This window comes from Molothrus ater, chromosome 4, assembly GCF_012460135.2.
Source record: "Molothrus ater isolate BHLD 08-10-18 breed brown headed cowbird chromosome 4, BPBGC_Mater_1.1, whole genome shotgun sequence".
Taxonomy (NCBI): Eukaryota; Metazoa; Chordata; class Aves; order Passeriformes; family Icteridae; genus Molothrus; species Molothrus ater.
The window spans coordinates 8,244,462-8,267,815 of NC_050481.2; the positions used below are offsets into that span (position 1 = coordinate 8,244,462).

Consider the following 23,354-nt stretch of genomic DNA (forward strand, 5'->3'; position numbering starts at 1 on the left):
CTGGCAAGTTATTAGTATTGTTTTCCCATTATGAGATTGCAGTATCATAAATTACCTTGTTTCTCTTCTCTCTGATCCCATCAAAAGGCTGGCACATAATGATATATTTGCTGCATAGGTGACACTAGGAGGTTTTGTTTGGGAAGAAGAGGAGGGAGATGTTTGATAAATGGCAGCACCTGTGTGACAGAAATGAAAAAGGTAAAAAGAAAAAAAATCAAGGTCAGACAGAGGATGACTGATGACAAGAATTTCTCTCTCAGTGCTGGAGGCTTTTCAGGTGGATGTGGCAGAGGAGAATGAAAAATGTGAATGTTTTAATTGGTCACAGAATATGAGAGTAATTCACATAAGTGATGTGATCAGGAGATGCCAAGGTGATCAGGAAACTGAGAAGCCAGTCCCATAGGAGGAGGCCAAAAGAAGGTGCTGTATCTGGTACAATGAAAGGTGGGAATGGGAGGGTGGAGTTTCTATCCCCACTGTGTCTGTGCTGAGTTAGAGGGGTGAGCAAAATGCCTGTTCTGGCACAAGAGCAAACGGGTAAGAAACTTTACAGCCTGGGGCCACAGGGGGAGAGAGAGAGAGAGAGGACAGTGGGAAAGTGTCAAGGTTCAGGGGATGTAGTTTTGTGATGTATGAAGAGAGCTGACAGTTTAATCTAGAGAACGGAAGGCTGAGAAGGTCTAGTTGCTGTCCTTGAGGACCTAAAGGAAATCTATAGAGAAGACAGAGCTAGGCTCTTCTCAAGGGTACCCCATGATGATGTGACAGGCAACAGTCACAAGCTGCAGCAAGAGGAATTACAGCTGGTATACAGAAAGAAATGCTTTGAAGCGAGAGTGGTTAAGGAATGGAAGATCTGTGATGGAGCCCCAAGCCCTGAGGCTCAAGAAACTCTCTTGTATTTAGAATGGATATTATTCAAATAACACAATGAATTAGATAGGAGGGGACCTCTGGAGGTCACCTATCCACGAGTCCTGATGAAAGTTTCTACATCAAGTAAGTCTGGTCAAGGCCTAGTCTAGCTGAAACTTTAAAGTCACCATGGATGGGGATTGCACAACTGCTCTGCCCTTTTCCCAGGATTAACAACCTTGCCTGCAAAGATCCTCAATAGGAGGATCCTACTGATTTCAAAAGCAGTTGGACTGTGTCCTAGATGAGGTAGAATATTTGTTTGCCATATTTTTCTGAAATATCTGTTCTAACAAATTCAACGTTTCAGCTGTTCCATGTTTTTCTTCTATTATTGAGCTGTGTGACATGTTCCTCTTTGGTGTCACTTCTTATCTGGAGAGTAATTTTTCTCCTTTAATTATGGCTTTTACTTGTTTAGTAGAATTCTTTTGTAGAAATCTTATGCAAATGTGAAGTGAATGGTTTTCCTGTCTAATTACAGCTCCATTTAGATGACATTAATATCAGTGGCACTGAGCACTGGCTGAATTAAATAGTGAATTTATTCAGCTAATGAAAGCTGAAGGACAGATCATTTGTTTTATGACATACAACATGGGTGGCTTAGCTGTTGATTCAGAGGACTGAAAGAGAATTTTTGCATCAAGTGTTCACTTCCCTGACATTGTAAGGAGCTCTCTCTTATCATCTCTTTCACAAAATTAACAAGCTCCCATCTTACTTGCCCTCACCATGTTTTTGAAAAGCACTATGGATGAAGAAGAGTATTGCACCCACTGTAGCATAGCATCATACAGCAATCCATCATATATTGAATTTCACAGTGTAGGCCATGTAATAGCTGTATTATAAATAAGATGTTTGAATGCAGGTAATCAAGTGTCAAATCAGATGCTTATGGCACTATGAAAAATTACACTTGGAACCATTTCTAGGCATGGGTATCAGTCCTCAGTATTCTGATTGATTTAGAAAACCCATTTGTTTATGTTCCACTACTGTTAGTTGGTATTCTGAAAATAGTTTCTATTCATTCTCATTTGTGTTTTATTAGATTTCATTTATAGTCCAAAGTTGTAATAACAGTTCTATTGCTTCTCAAGTACCTGTACATTTAGACTTCTTGAAATGGCATTCTAAATAGTCATGTGCTCACTATGTGAATAGTCACGTTCACTAAACTCCTTATTTATATTTATTGTGGAGTAATGAATCTCTAGTCCTACTCTGAGCTAGAGCTCATCCACTGGTGATATATTGTGAAATACATTTCCATTTTTATAATAGGTGTTTGAAGCATAGTGCTGTTAAAAAGCTGAGCAAAAGACTTATCAGGGGGGAACTTATGAGGGGGAATGGAAGAGTTTGCTCCAATCTTTTAATTGTATTTAAATATTATGTAAAACACTAACAAAAACTGCAACACTGTTGACAAGACACAGAGCAGGACAAAAGCAAGCAGTTTCTGAAAACAGCATTCTGGGCTGTGAGCTGGTTTCTTTGCTCATTTTTACTAGGTTATATCTCTTTTTGACAGAGTTCTGCAATCTCTGCATTGAGTGTGGGTCTGATGGGTCCTGGAAGTATCAAGGTGTTTGAAGAGTTGTTTGTTTGTTTTCCTATGTTTCTTGTTGGTGTCATGACTCTGGGCAGACTTGCCATCTGCAGCTAGGACGTGGCTATGTTATTTTATATGAAGTTAAGTATTTGTCTGCAAGGGCTTTGAGGCTATGAATTTGCAATTTGCATTATGATGAGGGAAGTTAGAAAGGAATAACTTTTGGTCACTGCCTGCTTCTCTTGGTCTGACCCACCCTGAGCTTGAAGACCTTCCAGGCATCCTACAAAAGCTAGTTGTGTAACAGATTTGGGCTGGAAGATGGATGGGATGCCCCTGGCAGCCAGTATGTTTTCTGAGCATTTTCATTTGTGTCATTACCCAGCTGAAGTAAAATGTTGCTTGCATTTTTTTTTTGTCTTTTTTTGCAAGTGGCTGCTTGTTGGAGTTTATTTGCATAGTGGTGTTTTTGTCACTGGTCAGTTAATTTTAAATCTAATTCATTTCAGAGAGCTCAGACCTTTTAAATGAGCTCACTGTTTTCCTATGTTAAATCCAGCTAAAACAGCCTAGAGTGAACTGGAGCACTGGCCTAGAAAGGAAAAGCTTCATAGCCCATTACTGATCCCCTGAGCCATCTCATCCCCTTTACTGTCATGTAATGTTTGTTTAATGTAAAATTTCCATATAAGCCAAACAAAATAAAACCCAAAATGCAGAACAGCAGCTCTTAGCCGTTCAGATATTAAAATGCAAAGGCAGTGAAGATGAGATTTCCTTTCATAACTGCATTAGTGACCTTAGGGAGACCCTCAACAGGGAAATGCCACAGTGGTGAGAAAAGGCTCAGCTCAGAGAAGGAGGTGGATAAGCCCCTTTTGGCACCGTGGGCTGCAGTCACAGGGGAGTTTTGTTTTCAGCTTCAAGGGAGAGGAGGCTCCTGTGGGAGCCTGCAAGGATTGCTAAAATCAGTGCTCTGGGCCAGGCTGTCACTGTGCACGTTGCCAAGTATATCTGGGCAGGAGTGTGTCACTGTGTGACTGACTGAGGATTGCTGTGCACAAGGAAGCACATCATTCCATGAGTCACTGCAGATTTCCATGCATGAGTGACTGTTTCTCTGCTCAAATATGAATGAATAACATTCAGAGCCTCCAGGCATTCCAAAAAGTTTAATCAAGGCTATCAAGTCACTGGATTGTCAAAAAACATTCCTTGCTGAATTTATTCATGAGGTTTCAGGGGCTAAAGTAAATTCAGCATCCCAGCAGTTTCTCCTGGGTCATTTCAAGTTCCCAGAAAGATCAAAGGAAGGCTTCTAATTAAGATCTTTGAAAAGCTGAAGCCCAAATGGGATCACTTGTGTGAAAGGTGGAAATGATGTGTTCAGAGGCACATGTCCCCTCTTGTGGGATGCTTTCCAGCTCAACAAGTGCCTCTGCAGTCACTGGTGGATCTGTCGAATTTTGCACAGCATTGGGTGTTGACTGCAGCATTCATCCACTGGTGAGTTGGCGATTGAAGGTACTTGGCAATGAGGAGATTGCATGTAAAATGGGAAAGACAGCCTGAAAATGGTTGCTGAAGGGAGAGAATTTCAGAGCTCCCTTGCTGAGCATAAGGTACAGTTTCCTGTTTTCACATGGACCTGCTGAGTCTGGCACTTAGAGCAAGACCCTCACCTGGCCTGACCCTGTGTCCCACCGCCCCCACTGTTACCTTGGCCTCACCCTACCTTTGCCCTGTGCTGGCACCCAGGGGAACATTTGTGTCACAGCCTCTCCCACTTGCAGGTCTGTCCTTTCCACTCAGTCTTTCAGGTGCTGCCATGGCCCCACCAGCACAGTGAGGAACAAATGAAGGTGAATGAGGTGAGTGGGCCATTCTGTGGATGAATATAAAGACATTCCAGGAATGCTATGGAGTTACCAGTGCTTTTCTAAAAGACTGTTTTTTTCACCACAAAGTTGGTGAGTTGTGACCATGTTGACAGGGGGTTTTTGGATTGGGGAAGAGACGAGGATCTGACTCCATGTTTCAGAAGGTTTGATTTATTATTTTATGATATATATTACATTAAAACTATACTAAAAGAATAGAAGAAAGGATTTCATCAGAAGGCTGGCTAAGAATAGAATAATAAAGAATGATAACAAAGGATTGTGGCTCAGACTCTCTGTCTGAGCCAGCTGACTGTGATTGGCCATAAATTAAAAACAACCATCATGGGCCAATCCCAGATCCACCTGTTGCATTCCACAGCAGCAGATAATCAATGTTTACATTTTGTTCCTGAGGCATCTCAGCTTCTCAGGAGGAAAAATCCTAAGGAAAGGATTTTCCATAAATTCTGTCCATGACAGTGAGTGAGTCTAATTTGACCTTGAGAAGGTTTTGAAAAGAATGGGGCAATGGTCCTTGTTAGGGAGGGGTGCAATTTCTTCATTTCACAGTTGGACACTCACAAGCATAAGGAGTCTCAGGGAATATCTGTGCCCGGCATCTCTTAAAGAGCAGTGGAAGCACTGGAAAGGTGTTCTGAAAGAAAGCTATAGAAATTACACATTCTTCCCTCTGATTAACCCGATCTGCAGTTACATCAGACTTCCTTGGATTCAGCTTCAACAGTTGCTCTTCAGCCTGGTGGTGAACTCATCCAAATGGGTGAGTATGTAGCAAATAGCCTTGTTTCCATCTGAGGTGAAGTGGATGTAACATTTGGAGTGATTTTTTACTTGCTGATATTTTATCCTTGCAATGTAGCAATGCCTGCCAGAGGCATACAACAAATGCAATATGACACAGCCCATCTAAGAACAGAGCTGGAGCTGAGGTGCTAAAATAAAAACAGTTATTGAAAACTAGTCAAATATTATCCTCAGAGAGTTTGTTTCCCTATCTCTATTGTGCAGCTACATCTCTAGTGGAGCAGTTGCAGCTCATAAATAGGAAGTGGGATTACTGCAGGAATCCTTGGGAAAGAAGGATGCAGAGATACATGCAGGCAAACATGAAATACAATTATCCACCTTGGAAAAGGGCTGCTACACAGTTCTCATTGCCTTTCCTTTGGGGAATTTTGCTGACACAGACTTTCCACTTTCATCCTGTGATAGAAGATGGCACCTCCCATAGTGTCATAGACATTAGTAACCCTCAAAAGCATTTGTTCATTATGAACTGAAAGACAACATCCTTGCTGCCTGCTTGATCACCGACAGGCACTTGATGGATAAACAAAGCTGCTGGCACTTGATGGATAAACAAAGCCTATGGCCAGTTCTGGGTAATCCTGGAGTGCTGCCCGTGGCTGGCTTTTGCAGGGCAGGCTGTAGGGGTGTCCTGGCTGGATGCTGGAGCTGCTGCTGGCTGTGACATGTCCCTTGGCCCTGGTTTCTGTCCTGAGCTTGTGGGAGCTGGCTATTACCTTGTTTCTGGTCCTCAGAGATATGGCCTTGCTCCAGCCCTTGGCCCTAACAAGTGGACAAGGACCTTGAGATGAGCCAAGGTTGGTTGCACAGTTTAGGGTCAGCATTTCAATCCCCTCTCAGCCCACATATCACAGGGTTGGAGTCCCTGGTCCCTTGTTGGTCAGACTTGTTGGCCTGTACACCTAATAATTTTTCTATGTTTTTGACACTTGCCTTTCCTGTTGCAGTTTTTCATATCTTTCATGCTGATTTCAGAGCTGCTTCCAGCTTGTAAACTGGAGAAAAAGTAAAATTGCAATCCTTACTATGCCCAAAATTCAAATTGCTACATATGTCAGTATTATTTTGCTTTAAAATACAATCTCTTTCAACAAAAATGAGCAAAATGGAACTGTGAGAGGAGGGGGAGCAGGAAAGAAGAGAAGGAGGACCCAGGAATATTCTAGGTGTTTTAGTGCAGTACAGCTGTAACACATTCCCTGGTGTAGTTATTCCTGTAAAACTGTATAGTGCAGGGCAAGCTTGTATAGCTTAAAGAGAGAACCCATCTGCAGGGAACCAGCAGTCAGAACAGATAAGCTGAGAGAAGATATCACAAAGAATTACCACATACAGCTACAAGAAAGGCAGTCAGTGGCTTTGGGAAGGATAAGTTAGGGCTGAAATGCTGGGTTGAAACCATGAGCAGAGAGATTTGGAGAAAGATTCCCATGAACGCAGAGGGAATCTAGGTTTTGTATGAAGTTTGTGAATAAAAAGAAGTGAAAATTCTTTCATCAATTTTTCCTCATTTCATGAAAGTTGCAGGGAATGTTGAACTTTGAGTTTCTAAAAGGGCCTGGATTTGCCACTGATTGCCCAGTTGTGCTGGGTTCATCTGTCTGGCTATAAAATAACTGATTCAGCAGACTGATGAAATCTGGCACACTGGTGTAACCTGTAGGGATTAATATATTATCTGGGCACATGCATATTATTTGGCAGACAAAGTTCATTTGATGGAAGATACGAAATTTTACATTAAGGCTCAAATTTGGTATAAGAATGAAAATAATTTTGCCTCCATAAAGTATGCTGCAATTTTCATGGGAAATACAATAGGGATGTAAAACAATCAGAGTTGTTTTTTTTTACTCTACAGAAAATAGCCATAATAAGTTTGAAAATTTTAGATGGTATATTTTTATCACTTTCCTCTAGATACAGCATAAAAATGGATTTTGTCAGGCCTAGTAATATAGCTCGAATTTTCAGAATAGTTAAACATTCAACTATAATTCATGTAATATAAAAAAATAACTTTCTACATGAGCAGAACTATTTGGTAAGGCTACTCAATATATTGCAGTGTCCAAGTGTAAGCCACAGTACAGTGATTTCCTTATACATTGTGTGTATGCAATTATTAAGAATATTGAACGTATTTTGTCTTTATTCCCCCAACGTAATTATTTTTCCAGTTTGACTGTTTCACCAATGTTAATTAACAGCAATGCTGGTAAGAAAAAGTGAGATTAGGACAGTCATGGATAAAATGTGAAGTAAATATTAATTGTGGGATTCTTTGTTTAAAAATTAAAGTACAGTGACAAATATTCTCTATTGCTTGAAAATTGGCATGTAATATATCTGTGAAATCACTGAATTGGATTTCTTTCCTTTTGCAGTATTTGCCCTGCAAACTTTTAGTATTTCAATAAATTGTAGCTGCTTATGAGAATAGTCTGTCACTGGTGCTAATTGAATGTTCCTGGATTGTTAGGTTTGGTCTGTGATGAGGTTTCCATGGTAATATCCACACATGATACTATGGCCACTACAACAATTTCTTTGTGCTGATGTGACTCTCAAGTGCCTTTCTAGCTGAGGATGACATCCCAGCTCAGCTGAAAATTAGCAGGAGTTTGCTGTTGAGTTCAGTGAATTTGGTGCTGTCTTTGTTGTGACTGGAAACTGCTCTGGAATCATACAGGTCCCAAGTGAGGGCATTCTGTAGTCAAGGTAATACTTCTGGTTTAAATTGTTCACTGTGGAATTTGCTGGCATTCAAACCCACTCCCAGACTGACCATGCCTCCACACTGAATAAGTTATGCAAGCCATTTCCCTCACAACTCAAGCCTCCTGAGATAACTTGATTCCCTTGAGTGGAAGCCCTTGGAATGGAGCGGGATGTTTTGGCATAAGAGATGGTGAAAGTACAGAAGATGGTTCTCTTTCAAAGAGCCTGCATATGGATATGGATGGGCTTCTGAGAAAGGCTGGGAAAGAAGAAGGAAAGGAGAATTGGCAATGATCAAAGCAAATCATTTGCCTGGTTACACTGAGATTGATACGTTACCAGCTGAATAATTGACCCTGGTTTTAAAGGGGCTTTTGAAGGAAGACAAAAGGATGCTCTTCTGTGTGAAGCAGGTGGAAGAAAGTGTGTGCTTTTTGGGAGTTGGGTGGGCAGAGGGTATCACTGTGGGCAAGGATGCAGCAATGGCAAACTTGAGAGGGATTGCAGTGCCCATTTTAAGGGATAGTTGGAGGCAAAAGTATGGCATGAACAATAAGGAAAAGCTAGTGGATGAATATAAAAAAAGGAAGGAAAAGGACCAAGATAAGATGATGATCTCATTTTAACAGTACTCTGAATTGCCCTAAAAATGGCAAGTGCCCAGACAAGACCTAAGGTAGCTGATGAGATGGGCAAAGGAAGCTGCATAAGATGGGTGAAGTTCCAGTTATGACATGAGATGGGTTCCTAGATAAGACTTCTAATGTACCAGTGTGGTTAAGAAAGTCTTAACCCAAATAATTTTCAAGAGATTTTGTGAAAAGAAATAGCAAGTTTTAGAAGTAATCAGGGTAAGAGAATCTTTGGAGTATTAAACAGTTTCCAGTGAGACAGTCTTGGATCAGATAACAATAGAAAGGAAGCATTTTTGTAATATTTCAACTTTTTTTTTGAGAACAGGACAAGGGGCAAGATTGATTGTTGAAGGTCAAAGGATATCTTAAGGAAGGGGTGAGCTGTGATTTTTATTATCTCTTCTTTTGGATTGATAAGTAGCTGTTTCTCCTAGGAAGAAAAATGTCCCAAATAATATCCCCTTCCTTGGTCCTTGTGTTAAAGTTGAACTATGAGCATGTGGAAAGGTTCAAGAAAGAAATTTAAGGAAAGTGATAAAAATGTATTAAAGGTACATATTTTTAAAAACCACTTTGAATTCACTAGAGAAACTTTTTTTTTTTTTTTAATGAAGAAAGCAGAACAATCTCAGTTGTGTCAGTTTTATGTTCAGTTCTGTAACTCCTGAAAATACTGAGTAAATCCAGTACACTTGTGAAGACAGTTTTCCTCCTAGACTGCAGAGAAAGGCTATTCGTGGACCAAGGATGACCTCTTGTGGTTGGTTTTCTAGTAGAGATTCAGGCTTGGCCCGTGTCTAAAAGAGTATGGATATTTATTAAATAAGGGAGAGTCACAACATACACTAACTATTCCTATAGCAATCCTTTATTTAAGCGGGGAGCATGAACATTTTGCCTCCTTGCTGGAACTTCACTCATGTTGAGGTTAATGTTCCAAGCTGAAATGGCTTTTTTTTTTTTTTAATAATCCATAAAAGTGAAACAAAAAAGCAAATAAACGTTGTGTAATTAAAGCCTTCCACGTAAATGTTCCTATCAGTCTAAATGGGTACAATGTAGAAGATGTGGCACTGTGCTGGTATACAGGAAATACACACACACACATATACATATATATATATATATACATATATATATATAATATATACATATATAATATATATATATATATATAATAAATACATATATATATACATATATTTAATACATATATATACATATTTTCATTGTTTATGCTGACTGAGGTAGAGACTAAATATTCTGCATCATCTGGAGAAAATTGTATTTCTAATATGTCTTGCTTATAAGTAATCTAATTTGCTTTCACACTGGCTGGTGGTTTTAATACTTTGTGCTGACAATGTTCTTTTTAAGTTACATGACCTCCAGTCATGTAAAAGCTTGTACTGTTTAAGATTGTATTGTTTGTGTTTAACCATGGTCTGGAAGTTAAAAATCTACTGACTGACCTGCTTGTGCGTTTGAGAGAGGAAACAATTTGTGTTTTGTAGAACATCAAAATCTTTGCTAGACCTCCTTTGTGCCTCTGCTAGGTGGTGCAGAATGCTGTGAAATGTGATATGCAAGAAGCCCTCAGTGCCTGTGGACAGACCTAAGGTTTGTAACGTTGTTCTCTTTGGGTATGCATTGCCAACGTTACTGTAAAATCTGTATCTTGAAGATTGGGAAGTCAACACAAAAAAAAAAAGTCTAATATCAGTATATCAGTGAAGGAGCACGTCTAAACTTCTCAATAACCTTGGGAAGAAAGGCTTGATTAGAAACAGAGAGACCTCATTACCATGAGATGTCACTCTACCTGAGAGTCTTGGAAAACTCAGGGACTGCAGTGTGAGGCATTTCAGGCTGTGGTTTACTGATGGTTCATGTTACCACAAAACAGAGATCTCGTGCTTTGGTATCCGAGCCAGTCATTTCTGGCAGGCAGTGTAGTACGAGCTGGAGGCAGTGATGGGAGGACAAATCAAGTGCTTCCTTGTGCTGAGGGCTTGGCTACTTCATGGTTTGACACTGGCCAAATTCAATGCACCCAAAAAAGCCATTGGCTCACTCTCCCCTGCCACAGCTGGGCAGAAGAGAGAAAAAAAATTAACAGTGGGTTCATGAGTTGAGGTGAGGACTGGGAAAATACACTCCAAGGGCAAAACAGGCTCAGCTTAGAGGTACAAGGTGAATTTATTACTAACAGAGGAGAATAATGAGAAGTAAAATAAGCCCTTAAAAAAGTACCTCTTCTTCCCCAAATCCCTCCCTCCTTCCCACAGACAGTGCAGGGAGACAAGGTGTGGGGGATATGGGGGTTTGGTCATTTCATCACCTGAGGTTTTCTTCCGCTGCTCAGGGAGAGAAGTTGTTCCCCTGCTGCACCCTGAGGCCCCTTCCATGGGAGACAGTTCTGCACAAACTTCTCCAGCTTGGCTCCAAATCTCACAAGCAGCAGCCACACCACACCTACTGCAACGTGAGTCCCTCCCATGGGCACACAGTCCTCCCAAAACTGCTTCAGCATGGGTCACTCTTCCACGAGGTGCAGTGCTCCAAGGCCTGGCTGCTCCAGCCGGGAAGCTGGGCCCTCTCTCTCCACCAGGTCTCCCACTGGAGCAGAGCCTCCTCCAGGCTCTCCCACTCTGCTGAGGGCACCTCCCCAGGGGCTGTGGGTGGATCTCTGCATTCCCCATGGATCCCCAGGGGCTGTGGGTGGATCTCTGCATTCCCCGTGGATCCCCATTCCCTGTGGGTGGATCTCTGCATTCCCCGTGGATCCCCATTCCCTGTGGGTGGATCTCTGCATTCCCCGTGGATCCCCATTCCCTGTGGGTGGATCTCTGCATTCCCCATGGATCCCCAGGGGCTGTGGGTGGATCTCTGCATCCCCCATGGATCCCCATTCACTGTGGGTGGATCTCTGCATTCCCTGTGGATCCCCATTCCCTGTGGGTGGATCTCTGCATTCCCCATGGATCCCCATTCCCTGTGGGTGGATCTCTGCATTCCTTGTGGATCCCCAGGGGCTGTGGGTGGATCTCTGCATTCCCCGTGGATCTCCAGGGGCTGCAGGTGGGTCTCTGCATCCCCCATGGATCCCCATTCCCTGTGGGTGGATCTCTGCATTCCCCATGGATCCCCATTCCCTGTGGGTGGATCTCTGCATTCCCCATGGATCCCCATTCCCTGTGGGTGGATCTCTGCATTCCTTGTGGATCCCCAGGGGCTGTGGGTGGATCTCTGCATTCCCCGTGGATCTCCAGGGGCTGCAGGTGGGTCTCTGCATCCCCCATGGATCCCCATTCCCTGTGGGTGGATCTCTGCATTCCCCATGGATCCCCATTCCCTGTGGGTGGATCTCTGCATTCCCCGTGGATCCCCATTCCCTGTGGGTGGATCTCTGCATCCCCCATGGATCCCCAGGGGCTGCAGGGCCACAGCTGCTCCACCATGGGCTCACCATGGCCTGCAGGGGAATCTCGGCTCTGGGGCCTGGAGCACCTCCTGCCCTTCTTTCTCCCCTGCCCTTGGTGTCTCCATGTTCTCACCTCCTGCCCTTCCTTCTCCCCTGACCTTGGTGTCTCCATGTTCTCACCTCCTGCCCTTCTTTCTCCCCTGACCTTGGTGTCTCCATGTTCTCACCTCCTGCCCTTCCTTCTCCCCTGACCTTGGTGTCTCCACGTTGTTTCCCTCACATCTTCTCACCTCCTCTTCTTCTCTGGCTAGGAGAAAAAAAAACTTTGTGCACTTTGTTTTGATTTTCTTCTTAAATATGTCATCACAGAGGCATTGCCAGCTTCTCGAACGGGCACAGCCTTGGCCAGCAGCATGTCCACCTTCAGAGTCATCAGGGATTGGCTCTGCTGGACATGGTGGAAGCTTCCAGCAGCTTCTCACAGAAGCCACCTCTGTGGCCTCCCCTGCTACCAAAAGACGGGATGTGGAAAACCAATACAGCTCCCTACCAGGTACCACCGGCTGTCCTAAAAGTTTTAAATATAAATAATGATGTAAATAGCCAACTAAATAAATAATGTTTTTCATATGCTTACAGAGGAGGGTAGAGCATTTTCTTTTTGGTGTGCCTTCCCTTCTACTTTAAAAAAAAGAGATGGAAGGCACAGGTGATACCTGCTCCAAGAGATGCCACTTTTCTAGAAGACCTTTCAGTAACATGAAAGGTGCCCAATTAATCTCCCATTCTTCAAAGATTATTATGATGATGATAAAAAAATTAGCTATTATAATTATTAAAAGCAGAACATTAGCAGAAAACCACAAGTATATCCATCTATCTATCTCTGTAAAAATTACATGCACGTATTTCCAATCACAGGATCTTCCACCACTCTCAAGAGTGGTAAGTTATGTTTCTCAGACACAGCCTTCCTTCCCTTCTGTAGTGCAGAGCCCTGACTTTCCCCCACATGGTGAGACAGGAGGCTGGAGGCTTCTCCTGTCTCAAGGTGGAGAGCAAGTCCCTGTGCTTTCTTTGATTTCTCTGGATGTCCTAACAAGCTGAAGGGATGAGAGCCTCATGAAAAATAATTTCAGCACTTTGTCTTCAAAAACATGCCTAAAGGCTGAGTTTCTAAAAGCCAAAGCGCTTGACATTTGATAAATATAGTAAAATATTTCTCCTAGGCCTCTCTGGATTATTTGGAAGCAAGAAAGCAACTTCTTGATGGCTTAGATGTGGCAGGACAGGCAGCTGCCACTACTACTAAACCAAGCACTCTGTTTAGAATTGAAGTATTCAAGGTAAAGGAACCAGAACAAGGCTATGCTGTGCCTAGAGAAAACAACATTAGTTTTTTACTAAATGCATGCTGTGCATGCGTGCTTTGCATGCATATTGTGATGACTTTTTGTCATCACAATACAGGCAGGGCACCATTGCTACCTACTGAAATATTTTGCTAGTTTTTATTGATGTTATGGATAGAAGGATGAAAGTGATTTATAGTGGAAGTAAGTTTTTCTATATTCATGGGTAGCTTAGAAGTCAACTAATCAATTTCTACAAACCTTCTTTGAAGATCAAAAATTAGTTTCTAAAGTTTGAGAAGCATAATGAAATATAAACCTCTATATACATTATTGAAATACAAACAAGTTGAAAATTTACCTTTTTTTTTAAATTTCCTATAAATTGGATTTTTTTTCTCGTTTCCTATCAACATGGAGCTAGGAATGAAACCTGATACTAAAAACAATGTTAACAATTTAAATGCTAATACTGTCATTAGCGTTGTAGGAAATCAGAGTAGGTGATCATAATGGACTGTCTTACAGGAAGCCTAATTAGTCTTTGCTATCTGTAGCAAAAACAAACAAAGCCTCACTGACTCCAGAAAAGCCTTTTCTTCTCCCAAGATGATGTTATAATGAACCATTACATTGACTCGTATGACAACAAAACTTTTAGTCTCTGCACAAAAAGCAGCTTTTAGACAACATATTGACTAAGGCATATGCCAGATAAAGGTGTAATGTAATAAAGGGATTGCAGCAATTTAACTCTGTCAGACAAACAGCAATGTTATTGCAAACTGCTGTGCTAAATCCTTTATTTACAAAAAAAAAAGGTCTGCATAAGAGATTAGAACTAGAACTTGATGAACAAACTTTCTTGAATAATTTTTTTGCTGAAAGTGTACTTATAAATCTCATCAGTTCTTCCCCCGCATGGGCCATTTCTCTGTCACTCCAGCATGGCCATTTCCTTGTCACTGTAATTGTAGTGACAAACAGTTTATAAAGGTATGAGGTAACAGCAATGCAAAGGATAGGGCTATTATCTAAACCCTAATGCAATGTCTGAAGTACTTGAGGGATGAGTTCAGAACACTTATATTTGAAAACTAACCTTACAGGAGAACAGAAATCTAAAGCACAAAGGGGATGAGAAGAGGTAATACCCAAAAATTTAAAATCTGAGCTCTATCAATTTTTGAAGTAAACCCTTTGCATAATTTTTCCTTTAATTCAGTTCAAAGTCTCAATAGGCTGTAGCCTGTGCTGCAGTCCAGGTAACAAATACCCTTCCACTTGATCCAAGGAAGGAAATAAGAAAATGAGACAGCAAAATCCTAGGCTCTCATTTTTTTTCATGGGCTTGGCATTCGTAGGACTCAGTGCAATTTTCATTCAAACTGGTGGTAAAAATACCAGCTGAAGTGGAATTTTAATATCTACCTATGAAAGTGCTTCCCTTGAGCAATAGCACCTCTTCTAAGAACCTGTTCAGTCACAGTTTTCAGCAGCAAACAATCTGAAGAAGCATATGTGGGAGCATCCTAAACTATGCTTAATGTGCCACAGCATTTTGGCTATAACCTACAGATATGAAAGTCTGGAAGTACAGAGCTTGTAAATCTCTCCGTGACAGCACCGTCTGGTGTCTTCTACTAATGCTATTTGTGCTATTTTTAGGAGAAGGAAAGGAAAGAAATATCCTGGCAACCTTTAAAGCTAATTTTGGACATGGACAAAGGGGATTTCCTGGATCAGCTAGTCCAAACCTTGCTATTGCATGCCATCATTTAATAAGTCCTTCACATCAGTTTATCATGTCTTCTTTAATTCCAGTTAGGCAATGAGAAAATTACGCAGTTCTGTTAATGAAAAGCTTTTCTCTTTTTATTTTCTTTTATATTCGTTTATGTATGATCAGCTTGCACTCTTTTTCTTAAGGTCCAAATCCTAAATTGCTGTTTTCCTTCCACTGCATTCAGCTTTCCTGATATACCTACAGAGACCATCAAATCCTGTTTGGTTTTCCCCTTGGTGCCAAGCTTTTAACTTTCTCATAAATAATTCTTTACTCCCCAGTCTCCTAGATGCCCTTTTCTGCATCTTCTACAAGGGCAGCTCCAGGTGGGTTTTCTTGAGGCGTCACATGAAAAGATTTGTATGCTCCCCATCAGTGCTGATCCTGTCTGCTAATGCATTTTAAGGCCGTATTTGAAGGGGGAGGGGATGTTAATGGGATCTTTGTGACACTGTCATCTTCATGAACCACTCTCCCAACCAAGAAGCTTCCAGTTAAGAGCAGAAATATGTGTTTCAGTCTGTAAATTCATGACCTGGCATTGTGCACTGTTGAATTTCATCACATCTCTCTCATCTGGATCAGTAAGATGTTGCTGCATTCCACACATGCCTTTCTCTCAATTGCCAGTGGCACCTTATTTTATGTTGTCAATTAATTTCCATTTTGTTTGTATGCACAGTGGTCATTTATGATCCTGTTAACAGTGATCAATCCCAGGGAACTCTCTTGGGAAATTTCTTTTAGTAACCTCACCCATCTGTTTTCAGCAGAACGTATTACTGTCTTCCATTTGGCCAAGCATCTGTGACACTGTTTAAATCCTCTGTTTAAGGTCATTAGCAAGGTGTACTAGTACAGAATGCCCAATTAATTAATTCAGGTATGTGCTCCCCATCTCTCAAGCAAGACCAGGAATCTCTGCATATGTTTGAACTGCCAAAAAAAAAAAATCCCTCTCATCATTATCCTGGATACATCTATTTTTCATTATTGCATTCAGAGGCTTGTTGGTGATTGCTTATGGAGCAAGATGCAGGATGTCTGTTGAGCAAGTAAGTTTGTGTGACTACTGTCTGTTCTACAGCATATTCACTGATATATTTCAACTAAAATATTGCAAAGCAGAATTCTGCCACTAATTTGAAAACTGCAGTAATGCTTTTTATATATTGTCCACAATATACAGGGTTGTTTTTTTTTTTTTTTCTGCACAGAGATTCAACTCTGTGTTTCTTTTAGGCATTAGAGAATGGCATGAAGCTGGCAACCTCTGCTTCCAAGATTTATCATTGTACCACAGAAGTTATGAGCCACCTAACAAGCGCTTAGCATGAGTCTCTTTGCTCCAGGACACATGAACTTCCACCATGATCACCTCTAATCATTTCTCTGCAGCTTCTGCAGCAGGTTCCACTCATTTCACAGTCTTGATTAATGCATTTCCAATTTCTCTGTTTTTAAGAAAGAATCTCTTTTATTGGTTACAGTTTGGTTTAGGTTCTTCACAACATTTTCCCTGGAAGATGATTAAAACACTAAAAACTGACACCGTTTTGGAGCTGTGTGTTAAGATGTTCTGCCTCAGCAGGACTTGGCTTCATTGTCTGTGTGTCTGTCAGCACCAGAGCAGCGAGCACAGATGCAGAAATACAAACCTGAGCACCACTGCACAGTTCAGCTAAGTGCTGTCTCCAGTTGATCAGGGTCACTGTTTAAGGGAGATGCCCATCACACAAGTTCTCTCATTTCCCCTCATGCTGTGGACTGTGGAAGATGTTAAGCTTAATAAGAGAAGCTTGGAGGAGGTCCTGGTCAATCTTTGATATTTTTAATTACACATGCTCTTCCTTAGAGGGAGACAAGTAGGAAAGGAGCACTACATAAGGTGAGAACTTATCATCAAGTTCCTGGTGTCCTGCAGGAGAAGCCACTTGGCCAGGATGGCAGGAAGTGCCCCCTTGGCTGCCCTGCAGACCTGGGACTGGGTTTTGCCTGTTCTTTTTCTGTGAGACATCTAAATACCTCCCTTTATAGGAGAGCAAGGGAAATAACCTAATAACGGGAGAAAATTAACATTTTGATATTTTTACATTGCAAAGGAAAAGCCAATATTCTGACTAAGGGCTGAGTAAATCTCTAGATGAGATTATTGAGAAATGTGGAAAATGCTGAAAGTTTAAGGGAGCTGAATGAGCTATTACAAAGATAAAGACATTACAGAAAGGTGACTCTTTATTTCAAAATATTTTTAGGAAGCTATAATAGAATAAGGAACAGGCAGAAAGGGGTTGATCAGTAGCCATCTCCTGGGGTGTACTTTACCAAAAAAAAATCTCTAATGAGAGACACTAAACAAATATGATAAAACATGGCAGGTTTTGCCTTTGGAACACAGGGAGCACTATCTCACTATGAAAACTTAATAGAGATCAAAGAAGGTAAGGCTCCTTTGAACTATTTTCATAGTTTTTAAATTAAAATATCACTTTCCCTATAAATTCTATTGAACTTGTCCTTTAGCTCCAGTGAGCAATTTATTTTGGCTGTAACACAGATCCCTTTTTGTCTGGGACTTGACTCAGAAACTTTCTTCAAAGTGTCGAAGTATTCTCAAGATCATTTCAAATTTACCTAAGTAAATGAAACCAGAACTACAGTGGCAACTGTGGTGATACAGAGAATGTTACAGAGAAGTAGAATTAAGCAGTATCCCAATCTAAGGCAGGATTCTGGAATAAAGTGACAGGTAATACAGCTATTAGCACATGAATAGGAAGATGGATGGAGTATTATCAATGTCAGTTAGGACAAAAAAAAAGATGTATGGCTCAATTAACTCTCTAAATGAGCTGGCACAGTGAGGTTGGTGACTTAAAACACAGTATTGGCAGCAAATAGGTGAGGGGATGGTATTGTTTTATTGTTTGCATGGTCTCCCAGTGTTAACATCTCTTCTGCTCTTCTCCAGCTGTAGAAAAGAATCAATTTCAGTCTAATAGCCAGGGAAGGCAAAGGAACTTCTCCTGAGCACTGGCAGAGATCATATTTCAGTCAGCTTTCCTGCGGCCCATCAGCAGCAAGAAACCTTCACACTGAGGTTAGCACTAACCCCAGGTCTCTGCCAGTCCCGTGGGGACCGTCACACCCCGGGCACAGGGAACTGACCAGAACCTCCTGAGAGGAAAGAGAGGAAGGACTTCTCACCTAGCCTGTGCTGTGTATTTGCCCTAAGTTTGTGCCTGTGCACAGTCCAGCACGGAATGACTGACCCTTGGGACAATGTACAATAAGGCATCGAGTTTGCACACTCTGCATTGCTCCCTGCATGATCTTCCCTCTGGTGATAAAGGGAGCCAGTGCACCTGGTATAGGCTTTTTCAATATCCTGCAATGCCACCTTCAGTATTCTTCTGGATAAAGATTCCTAAATTCCAGGTAAATCCCCGCTTCGACAGAATTTATGCAGCCTAGTATTTTAAAGTCTAATTTTGAAACTTTTTGCCATTTTACCTCTTGGCAAGGTCCACAAAACACTATGGGATTCCATAACAGAAGGCTTAAGTAAGCCGGTGAGATTCTTCACCTTTAACTAAAGAAATTTCTGCTATTTCCTTTGAGATCATTTGGGTTTTGGTACAGACACACAATCCAGCACAGTGCAAGCATAGCAATTACCTTTTAAACAAAAAAGGGTATAAACTAATGAATTTTACCTCATGAAAGGACCAAGTGTTGTGGCATATGCCAGAGATAGTCATGCAGTGAATTTCAGTGTGTCCTTTACTCGTTATCAGCTATTGCCTAAATCCAGCTTCTGAGTTTCTATAGATCAAGAATCTGGAGCTGGAGTTCCCCACATGCCACTTCTCTTCTACTTATTAACCCTATTTCACACTCTCAAGTTTGAATATGATGGTCTTATAGCTTTCTGCAAGGTATAGTTCAGATGGAATTATTGTCACTTCAGAAACATGGAAAAGGAGGAGCAGAATTTGTAATATGTTGTTAAATTCATACATATCATTCAAAACCCAGAGATACCACCCCTCATCCCTATGCTACCGATACTATAAAATTATTTTCAGTAGCATATGAAAGTAGAGATTGTGCTTCTCACTGTAATTTGGGCAATGAGATTTGTGACAATGCCTAGTATGCTCCTATGGGTTTGGGTTTTTTTGAGGGAGAGAACATAGGGTAGGGTAGGGTGGTGGCAAATGTCTTGCTGGCCTGAGAAGAAACATTTACAGCTGCACTTGAAAGCATGCTCTTCTCGTGCCAGGACTAGAACAGAGCTCTGGGGAAGATATTTCTGTGAACAGAAACAACTGGGAAGAACCACCATCAACTATGACACCACACTGGGTGATTTTAAGTCAAAGCAATGAACTAGTTAATTGTAGTTCAGCTTTCAGCAACAAAAGTAATGAAGTATTCTGTTTTCTTTATTCAAGAGTATTTTCAGGGTGAGAAGTGACCACTGGATTATAAATTAATTGTGAAGCATGTCACTTCTTACACTTGAAGTATGCTTTTGATGGATGTTTGTTTGTTTAATTTGAATATAAGAGCAGATTGTCTTTTACTTCCCAGGACTGTCTCACTTGTGAATTTTCTCCAGTAGACAGGTACTGTTTAATCAGCTCCTTTTGCTCTGAGCTGCACTGTCCAGTTTAAACTTTGGTTCCTGTTACGTTTTGTCCTCTAGCTTAAAGAGCCTATTAGTACCTGCTGTTATATCCCTGTGATGGTACTTACACAATGTAATCACATCACCTCTTTTCTTGAAAAGCTGAATAGATTGGGCACCTGAAGACTCTCCCTGGAGAGGAACTACTTCAAATTATTTTTAGGGTTCCTTTCTTAACTTCTCAATGTCTATTTTTAAAATGCAGATACCAAAACTGGACAGTTTTCAACATTTGTCTCACTGGTGTTTGAAGCAGAGCAAAAATCTGCTATTTCCTACTACTTGTTGCTCCTCTGAAACATCCAGGGATAGCTATATCCTCTTTAGGCCTCTTTTCCGTAGGGATATGGGACAATTCTTTCCTACTCTGACCCCCACACCCTTCCCTGTGTGCAGAGTAAACCACACACAGCTCCAGAGTGGTTGGCACTTTGTCACCTGGAGATGTGCTTTTACATGAAGCTCCATTAAAGCACATTCTGTTTCAACTAAATTCATCTTATCTGGCCCCTAACAGGTTACAGTGTAATGAGAATGTCGTGCATCATGAAATAGCACACTTGTCAAAAACCTGGTATGGACGTGGCTGTGTAACTTGACTAACCACACTGATAACTTCCTCACAAAAACATGAATCCTATTTGCTTGGCAGGCCACGTCCCATAAAAACACTCTGTCCGTACATTGGATTTTTTTCTCTCTTGTTTTCCTTCAGGCTGGTTAATGTCAGCCTAATCGGCCTGTCACTAACTGGTCACCGTTATTAGTTTTACTGGACCTTATCAGGAAACTGAACACTATACCTTTCAAGATTTTCCTGTTATGCCAAGATTTACTTGAAGTGCTAGAAAGATAGTTACTCTCTCAGTTCTGTCCATTCTTTTGGTATTTTATTGGTACATATGTGCCATTTTTCCGGGTCTGCTGTTTTTCATAGGTTCTTAGATGATACTTCTTCTTTTGTGAGTCCATAATCTAGCAAATATGTCCTACCATTCTTTCCAAATACAACCCTGAAGTATTTATTTTAAAATGTATATATATATATGTTTTTAGCCTTCTCTTCTAATAATACTCCTTACACTTCTAAATATACAAATGCTTTGTTGCCCATAGCCCCTCCAGGCATGGATTTTCTCCTTAGGGCTTTTGCTTCCCTGATGAAATCTCAACACTTTCTAATTAGTGTTGATTGCCATCTACTTTTGCATTTCAATGTTAGTTCTACACAGTAATTTTTTTTTCTTCTCATTTGCTGACTTTGCTTATTCAAGAGTGAGCTTTCAACGGAAATCTTCCTATTGCTTAATGGTAGACTTCTTGGTAAATTACCATTTTTCCCTGTAAACTTCTCTGTTTTATTCCCCTATTCACATTTTCCTCCCAAATGCACTTTTTTTTCAGCCTTAGGGAATTGACTTTTTTGAAGCAGCATGTGTGTGTATATAACATGGTTAAGGGATGTTTGTTTGGATCATGGGCAGCTATGAACATAATCTGGAAAGAGGCAAATATTGACACGAATGAGATACTCAGGCACTCATTGAATGAAAGTGAATGACAGTTCCAGCAGCAGGTTTTACTAACAGGGGCTACAAAAGGCACTGCCTATGAATCATGTAAGACATTCTTTTGTTACCGAATAGAGTGATGGAAAAGTGGAATTTTGGCCATCATTTGCACTAGTATAGACAGACATAGAGTCCAGCTGTGTTTTGATCCTTTTGAAAGGTGTCGGTCATGGCCAAAATTCTTTCGGGGTGTTTCATACACTGAAAATCCCCAAGTCTGGGCTTTCACCGAACCAAAATTAAGCACATCACCAGAGAGCAGCTCCATCATTCTTTGAGGCTTTCTGTGGTCCTGTCAGCCACATCTGATTTTAGTAAACTCGCCTGTCCTTCCCATTCCGGAAAGTACAGCCGGAAACGTATTCGGTGTGTACTTAAAAACCTCTGTACAAGCGACCACCCCTCTGAGCTGCGCGTCAGTGTTACACTGTAACACTGACACACGCAAACTTCTTAGCGTCTCCCGCAGCAGTCAGGAAAGGCGGGGAAGCCAGAGCAAAGCTGAAGTTGGAGCGGGCGCCCGGAGGTGCCGGGCTGCGCTCCCGGGCGATGCCCGGATCCCGGCACCGGCGGCACCGGCACCGCTCCCACGCGGCCGCCAGGTGGCGCCGCCGCGCCGCTCCCGCCGCCGCTTCCCCCTCCGCCGGGAAACCCTCTGGAGGAGCCCCCTTGCCAGGAGCCCTCTCCGCCCGGAGCCTCTCTGGAGGAGCCCTTCTGGAGGAGCCCCCTCCGCCGGGACACCCTTCTTGCCAGGAGCCCCCTCCGCCGGGAAACCCTCTGGAAGAGCCCCCTCCTCCCGGAGCCCCCTCCGCCGGGAGCCCCTCCGCCGGGAACCCCTTTTGCCAGGAGCCCACTCCGCCGGGAGCCCTTTGCCAGGAGCCCCCTCTAGCAGGAGCCCCCTCCGCCGGGAGCCCCCTCAGCCGGGAGCCCCTCGGCCGGGAACCTCTTCGCCGGGAGCCCCTCCGCGGGGCCGGGCAGCGCTGCCCCTCTGCCGGGAGCCCCCACCGCCGGCAGTCCCTCCCTCAGGAACCCCCTCCGCCGGCAGCACGGCCGCAGGGCCGGGCCGGGGCCGGGGAGGCACTGGGAACTGCGCCGCTGTGTGCGCGTCTGGAACTCCCCCCGCGCCGCCCCCGCCGCGCTCTTCCGCGGCCGCGCTGCCAGCAGCGGGGGAGGCAGCTGTGCGGGCAGGGCGAGGGAGGGGAGGAGGAAGAGGGCAAGGCAGAGACGAGGCCAGCCCGAGGAAATCAGACGGCCCCGACATGAATTAGGCAGCGGCAGCGGAGGGGAGGGCCCGCTCGCTCCCCCGCTGGCTGGCTGGTCCCGCACGGCGCCGGCGGGAGCAGCGCCGCCCCGCTCGGAGCGCGGCTCGGGGCGCGCACGCACACACGGAGCGGCGGCGGCGGCGGCGGCGGCCGGGCGGGCGGGAGGGAGAGCGGGGGGGCCGGCAGATGAAGATGGCAATGTCTGTGATCCAAGCGTGCCGCAGCCTGGCGCTCTCAACATGGCTGCTGTCCTTTTGTTTCGTGCATCTGCTGTGCCTGGACTTCACCGTGGCCGAGAAGGAGGAGTGGTACACGGCCTTCGTCAACATCACCTACGCCGACCCGGCGGCCGGCAGCGCCGAGCTCCGCAGCGAGAAGAGCGAGTGCGGGCGCTACGGCGAGCAGTCGCCCAAGCAGGACGCCCGCGGGCAGGTGGCCCTCTCCGCCTCGCCCGCCGACCGCTACGCCTGCGACCCCGGCACCCGCTTCAACGCCCCGGCGCCGGGCAAGAGCTGGGTGGCCCTGATCCCGCGGGGAAACTGCACCTACAAGGACAAGATCCGCCACGCCGCCGCCCAGAACGCCTCCGCCGTCGTCATCTATAACGTGGGCTCTAGCAACGCCAACGAGACCATCACCATGCCCCACGCAGGTGAGCCACGCCATCCCGGGGGTGTGCTGAGGGGACAGACGGACGGACCCCCCCTTTTCCAGCCC

The 23,354-nt window shown here is 43.3% G+C and overlaps 2 protein-coding genes across 2 annotated transcripts in view; both read left to right on the top strand.

The window, feature by feature from the left end:
• The first annotated feature begins 21,924 nt into the window (after positions 1-21,924).
• LOC129046666 (basic salivary proline-rich protein 1-like) lies at positions 21,925-22,638 on the top strand. Its single transcript, XM_054514601.1, has one exon. It carries the CDS (start codon positions 21,925-21,927, stop codon positions 22,636-22,638), a length of 714 nt encoding a protein of 237 aa, XP_054370576.1.
• Positions 22,639-22,823: 185 nt separating this feature from the next.
• Positions 22,824-23,354, top strand: part of RNF150 (ring finger protein 150) — a 108,829-nt gene continuing 108,298 nt past the window's right edge. The window contains 1 exon segment of the mRNA XM_036383027.2: positions 22,824-23,289. Coding sequence (XP_036238920.1) covers positions 22,824-23,289 — 466 coding nt within the window.

Bases quoted from the DNA above. Each gene is read 5' to 3' on its own strand.
- LOC129046666 (XM_054514601.1), top strand. From the start codon at position 21,925: ATGCCCGGATCCCGGCACCGGCGGCACCGGCACCGCTCCCACGCGGCC.